We start from the raw sequence: 6,660 nt of genomic DNA, 5'->3' as shown, positions 1-6,660 counted from the left end.
AAATAAATAAATAAATAAATAAATAAATAAATATTAAAAAAATAAAAAAGTGATCTGAGATGGGGTTTTCATTGGCATATCTCCCTGTGTGATGGGAGCAATATTGATCTTGCTTTTCGTGAAGCTGCAGATGAGAAGGATGGTACTAGGTTAATCATGTATAACAATGACTGTTTGCTTATATGTCCCTCCCGCCTAGCTTGAACCCAGCCTTCATGTTTTATAGATTCAAAATTTTCAGTGCCCCTCTAAAATAATCCTCTTACTATTCACTACAATCTGGATTCTCAAATCCTGTTTTTAAACAAACAACAAGCTGTCCTCAATCTTTCAAAAGGAACTTCATTTTGGAGTGCTTCTATTTGGATTCAAACTCCTAGAGTCAAAAACAATAGAACATTTTTATATTTATATTTATTTTTGTTTTTCGAGACAGGGTTTCTCTGTAGCTTTGGTGCCCGTCCGGAACTAGCTCTTGTAGACCAGGCTGACCTCAAACTCCCAGAGATCTGCCTGCCTCTGCCTCCCAAGTGCTGGGATTAAAGGCGTGTACCACCACCGCCCGGCTTTAGAACATTTTTATATTAAGGGAAAAAAGGAAGGTATTAATGGGGACCAACCAGTTGGGTTAATATGCTATTACTGATATAGAAGATGTTAATGGGGGTGGGGGCTAAAAATAATTGTTATACAATTCCTTTTGTAATGTGAATGTCCGTGTTCTTCCTCTGATGCTAATAGTAAAATAATGAGCTAGATGAGGTTATCACAAACAGGAGTTACAAAAAGTTAGAGTAGGGACTGGGTGATGATGAAGTCAGTAAAGAACTTACTTACCTTGCAAATGTGAAGACCTGGGTTCAACCCCCAGAGACTAGGAAAGAAGAGATGTGGGGCCTGGTGGCCCTACCTTTATTATTCCAGCAACCATAGAGGCAGAGGCAGGTGGGTGCCTGGGGTTCACTGGTCAGCCTTCTCAGCAAGTTAACAGGCCAATGATAGACAGAGTCTCAATGAATAAGGTAGGTGAGGAGCAACAGCATAGGTTGTCCTTTGGCATCCACTAACGTCTGCCCAGTATGGGCTTGCAATTGGGGCACATAGACAATTTGGATGCTAAAAACCAAACTTGCCTAAGCTCAGAACTAGCCACTCTGCTGAGGTTATGTCTATGGAATCAAAGTGGCCAGAAAGAAAACATGAATTCATACAGCTAAAGCTCCCAGCAGCTGTGGTACTTAACCCAAGACCTACACAAAAGCAAGGCTTCTGAGGCCGGATTCCAGCTGAAAAGTTGGCAATTGCTATGGGAAAGAGAGTCACTTTTCTTTAAGCATGTGATCCCTGGTAACTTCCCCGTGTCCCAGTAGATGACCCCGCGTTCACGTGCATATGGGCCATACTCATTGCATAAATGAAGAAGTAAGGAGAATATGAAGTTGGGAAATATGATGGGGACGGGGGAAGGGGTGCTGACGGGAACTGAGGGCGTGTGTGAAAGGTGAATTTGACCAAGATCATTGTGTTGATGTATGAACATTTCAAAGAATCAATAAATAAATTTTAATTGTAGCGCTTTCGAATGGTTCTGTGGTTAAGGGTACTTGCTGCCCTTCCAGGGGCTCGAGTTTGGTTCCCAGAGATCCACACTGCCTGTAACGCTAGCTTCAGGAACTCTCATGCTCTCCTCCGACTCTGGGGACTTTGGGCTGATGAGCTAATGACATGCCAATCTGGGTGATGAGACTTTGTGTTTTTGAGTGCACATTGTAACAGAACGAAACTGGGAGATTCGGGGGGGGGGGGGTGCCGTGAATGCTTTTGCCACTCCCGGAGGAGGGAGGAGCGTACGTCTGCCGAAGCCAGAGAAGAGGACCTGAGGACAAAACTTTCTCCAGTGCGGGCTGCCTCCGGTGGAGCTAGGTTTTCAGCGCCCTTGCTCACCTCCCGCGAGGTCAGGATGGGCGAGAGATGGTACCTAGAAAGCAGTTTGCCAGTCAGTGTCAGCGGTTGTCTGCACGTGCTTTCTGTCCTGTCTGGGACCCAGACACAGGGCGTCCAGATGCGATGTGGAGCGCCAGGGCCCAGCAATCGGGCCAGGGTGGGTATGGAACCTGCCTGCTGGCTGCTCTGCTCTGGCTCAGCCTCCTGCCCCAGCATGCCCAGGCCACCCAATCTGTGAGCAGTAACAGCGCTACAAATATAACAAGCACCCAGGCCACGAGAAGTACTCTATCCCTGTCTCAGGGTAAGTAGGCAGGGAAAAGAGTGACCCATAAGTAGAAGGAAGGTTTCCAGTAGGTGCGTTCCCTCCCCCACTCCCCTCAGAACATAGGCAGTTGGAAGGTCCTGCAAGCCTTTACGTTGAAAGGGAGGGGCTTGAGACTGGGACCTCCACGCGATGGGCTTGCTGGCTCTCGCCCATGGATGCCAAGTCTCCTCAGTTCAGGGTCAAGGTTGTGTTATGGCTGTACCACCACCGTTTACATTGGGTTAAGGGGGGAGCTTAAAATGATTATGGACCTGAAAAATAACGGTTTCTGCCAGCTTTGGCTTCTACTTCCGTTTCTGTCTCTTCAGAGCTGTGCTCCTTAAGTTAATAAGGACTGAGGAGAGCCTGATGTCACCCAACCCTTTGCCTGCACCTCTGTTCTGTGGGCCTTGCTGAAAGGAAGCGTTGGGCCAACCTAACCTTCTCTCCCCGCTCTTTGTGGAATGAGCCATGACATTCCACCCTTGACCTTGACTCTGGCCACCTGAAAAGGGAGAAGAGAAGTCATTGCTTCCCCTGGGTCCTGCTGATGATGACATTTGGGGCACCAAGCACATGCATCCTGAATGCAGGTGCCTGGCGGCTGGGATTGTCTCCACAGTATGTGGCAGGACCAATTTCCAAGGGAAGATCTATGGCGGTCAGATGGCCAGTTCTGAGCGGTGGCCGTGGCAGGCCAGTCTGCTCTTTCATGGCAGTCATATCTGTGGAGCCGTTCTCATCGACAAAAACTGGGTAGCTGGTGCTGCCCACTGCTTCCAAAGGTGCGTGTTCCCTCCCTGGGGCCCTTCTGCTGGGAAGGGGGTGCAGGAGAAGAGTCACTAGGAGGAGGGAAGGAGAGGGGTGAAGGATGCAGAGCTGACAGTCCTTCTAGGCTGGGTTCTGGGATAGCCCTGCCCTTGAGTGGTGCCCGCCGCCTGGATCGCCATCCCTGCTCATCTCCTGCCAGTGTTAGTCTAGCATTACAGACAAAGATCTCACATTTTGTCTCTCACCCTGGGGGCGTCCTCTCCTGCTCCCGGAGACTAACTAGTGTGACTGTCACAGTGATATACACCTTACTTCTAAACAACTACTTGAAATTTCTTCCCCAAAGTATAATTAAATTAGTGCTGGAAAACCAGTTTTAGCTTTGAAGTGGTTCCCTCCAATTTTCTTTTCTCTTTCATGAACATTAGGGATCAAAACTTTGTTTCCTTCAAGTACACTTCAGTATCTGACTCTTGCTCACCTCCAGACAGTCCCTGCAGACGGCAGCAGGTCTGGTTTCTCCTGGAAACCATTGCTACTGTGACCTGAACTAGCTAGACATGCAACAGGTCCAGTGCTTTAATGAAAGTGACAATCCCAGGGCCCTATTCCCATGACTGGACATAGTGAGAACCTCTGTGGACAAGCATCCTTCATCCTCTGTCCAGAGCATGTTTATTGGGAGTTTATTTGGGTTCAGGCCACACTTACACTGGAGCATAGTTCTCTCCAGAGGCATCCTGGTAGTGTGTGTGTGTGTGTGTGTGTGTGTGTGTGTGTGTGTGTGTGTTCCTGTCTTTCCTTTCATGGGGGGAATGTCACAATTCCCCCAGCTGGAATGATGTGTGCACTAGCAGAGTCAAGCAGATATAACTTGAGCTCACGGTGTGCCCAAAGGAAGCAAGGAGGACAAATTACTGCATATGGGTTTCCATTTACATACTCAGCATCCCTGTGTGCCAGGCCCGATGTGGAGGGTCCGGAGGATGTGAGGCAAAGGCCACTTCCTATGGTGGTAGGTCACGAAGGTATGTCGAGGAGATACAGTGAGTCATACAGCAAAAGGGGCCCTTAAGGAAGGAGACTCGGGATTGTGGAGTGGGCATGTAAGAGGGCCATGTAGTGCACACGTGGAATAGAATATAATTTGTCTTGCAAAAATAGTAAGCTTTGGGGTTGGAGAGATGGCTCAGAGGTTAAGAGCATTGCCTGCTCTTCCAAAGGTCCTGAGTTCAATTCCCAGCAACCGCATGGTGGCTCACAACCATCTGTAATGGAGTCTGGTGCCCTCTTCTGGCCTGCAGGCATACACATAGACAGAATATTGTATACATAATAAATAAATACTAAAAAAAGAAATAGTAAACTTTCATTTATTACTCTATTTCCTCCACAAATACTTCTTGAGTGCTCATAGTTAGATAGGAAAACAATCTTGAGAAAAGACAAGGTGTGACAGGTGGGGGACGGGTCATGCCAGACAGAAGGTGAAGTCTTTGAGAAGCCATATAGCTACAAGACATATCTGAGCAGGCTCAGTGAGTCTTTGTTCCTCCAAGATGAAGGGGTGCCGTTTGATGAACCTCCGATGGTTCTATCCAATCATGAGATTGAGAGCCCCACAGATTCTGAGGTACCAGAAGCCTTCAAAAGATCTGTGTACTTAGGCTGTGTGTGGTTATCCTGCCCCTCAAGAAAGAGAGAGGGGGAAAAAACAGTATTGAAAAAGGAGGAGAGGCCTGGCGGTGGTGGCGCACACCTTTAATCCCAGCACTCGGGAGGCAGAGGCAGGTGGATCTCTGTGAGTTTGAGGCCAGCCTGGTCTACAAGAGCTAGTTCCAGGACAGGCACCAAAGCTACAGAGAAACCCTGTCTCGAAAAACCAAAAAGTAAATAAATAAATAAATAAATAAATAAGGAGAGGCCTAAAATGAGAAAGAGACGAGGTCTGGCTGCCTGCAGGGTAGGTAGTCAGGGAGACAGGACTGAGCCAACACTTACAGACACCACCACCCCCACCCCACCCCCTGCACGATAGGTCTCACAACCCGAATGACTATAAGATCAGGCTAGGCTACACCAAGCTGAGCAGTCCCACCCAGTACAGCAGGCAGATGTCCGTGTACAAGCTCATCGTTCACAAAGACTACGACAAATACTACCGCCAGGGAAGTGACATTGTCCTGATGCAGCTGGAGTCGCCCGTGGAGTACAGTTCCCACATCCTTCCAGCCTGTGTCCCAGATAAAAACGTAAAACTTCCCAGGGAAAAGGCCTGCTGGGCGAGCGGCTGGGGGCATCTCAGAGAGGATGGTGAGTACACAGGGCAGGTGAAGAGGGTGAGGGGCAAGAGACTGTGGAGGCCTTTCCTGTGGTTGGGAACCTCGGTGTCTGACCTGCAGATCAGAAGTGCGGGCTCTTTGACTCCAGAGCTCTGAGTGTGGGTGACTCTGTGCACTGCAAGGTTCTAGCCAAGCCGTGGTTGCTCCACCCTGGCCAGGAAAGACATGGGGTATTTTTAAGGAGATGAAAGTAACCAGGCATGGAGCATTGGGGTGCTTGACTGGGGACCAGTACCTCTGAGAACCTTACTGCCCAACCCTTAAGGCTAGGGAAGACTGCCTGTTCTACCAGCTTGCCCAACTGTATACATGGGATTCCAATCCAGGGACCCATGAATCAGTCACCTGTCATTCTCCTTGTCCTTATTCCCTAAACAATATGGTAATATTGTGAGTCTCTGTACCACATTGGCCTTGGGTCAGATAGTGTGCCATCTAGAGACGATTTCAAGTGCACAGGTTCTCGGCAGACAGTGTGCAGAGAGAAGTCAGTGTCTTTGGAGTTTGGTATCCTGGGCCACAGGGAGAGCCTGCTGTCAGCAAGGGGGCAGCTTAGGTTGAGAATACAGAGTTCCTTGGCAAGGATTCTACACAGGATGTTTTTGACATAAGACCATATAATGGCAAGTTAAATAAAGTGAATATAAATTTGACATGAAATTTAGGGTCACGATCTGGAAAAGCAGCCCCGAGGAGGTTTACAGTCAGATGTTTCTCTGAGATCAGTCCCACAGGCTGTCCCGAGAACAGTGGCTCAGCAGAACTAGAAGGGACAGACGTTCACTCTCTAAGGGCCTATGTCAGGGCAGGTAGGGTCTTCAGGTCTGGCCAGGCGATGGGAGTAAGAGCACAGAAGGAAGATGTGGGCTGGGGCAGCTCTCACAGCAGAGAACCTGGCCTCCCTAAGAGACCAAACCGTCAGCCATCTTCTGTCACGTCCCCTGCTGATCACGGTTGCTGGGACTCGGGGCAGGTTTGGGTTTGCTACACACAGGCAGCCCCTGACCAACCTTGAGGGATGTGCATGGTGACCCCCGCATGAAGTGAGCCGTACTGTTGTCGGTCTGCTCCTATGAGGCGACCCCAGGCCAGATCTGTGAGAGCACTTGGAAGCAGAGTTCACATCTCCAGGTCCAGTTGCTCCTTGTGATTGGCCAGTCTTCTTGTCGTGGTCCTAAACATTTCTGCTCTGAGTCCTATGCCATGGCTGCACTTGGGCTCCAGCGTCCCTGCACCAGACTCCAGCATCCCTGCACCAGACTCCAGCATCCCTGCACCAGACTCCAGCATCCCTGC

At 49.2% G+C, this 6,660-nt stretch overlaps 1 protein-coding gene across 1 annotated transcript in view; it reads left to right on the top strand.

Annotated features, from left to right (window-relative positions):
• The first annotated feature begins 2,067 nt into the window (after nucleotides 1-2,067).
• Nucleotides 2,068-6,660, top strand: part of LOC102001484 (serine protease 40-like) — a 9,331-nt gene continuing 4,738 nt past the window's right edge. The window contains exons 1-3 of the mRNA XM_005359907.2: nucleotides 2,068-2,248; nucleotides 2,874-3,036; nucleotides 5,061-5,335. Coding sequence (XP_005359964.1) covers nucleotides 2,068-2,248; nucleotides 2,874-3,036; nucleotides 5,061-5,335 — 619 coding nt within the window. The remainder of the gene's footprint in view (nucleotides 2,249-2,873; nucleotides 3,037-5,060; nucleotides 5,336-6,660) is intronic.

This window comes from Microtus ochrogaster, linkage group LG2 (genome assembly GCF_000317375.1).
Source record: "Microtus ochrogaster isolate Prairie Vole_2 linkage group LG2, MicOch1.0, whole genome shotgun sequence".
Lineage (NCBI taxonomy): Eukaryota > Metazoa > Chordata > Mammalia > Rodentia > Cricetidae > Microtus > Microtus ochrogaster.
Note: the sequence above shows the minus strand (reverse complement) of the source record. Positions and strands in the feature narration are given on the sequence as shown.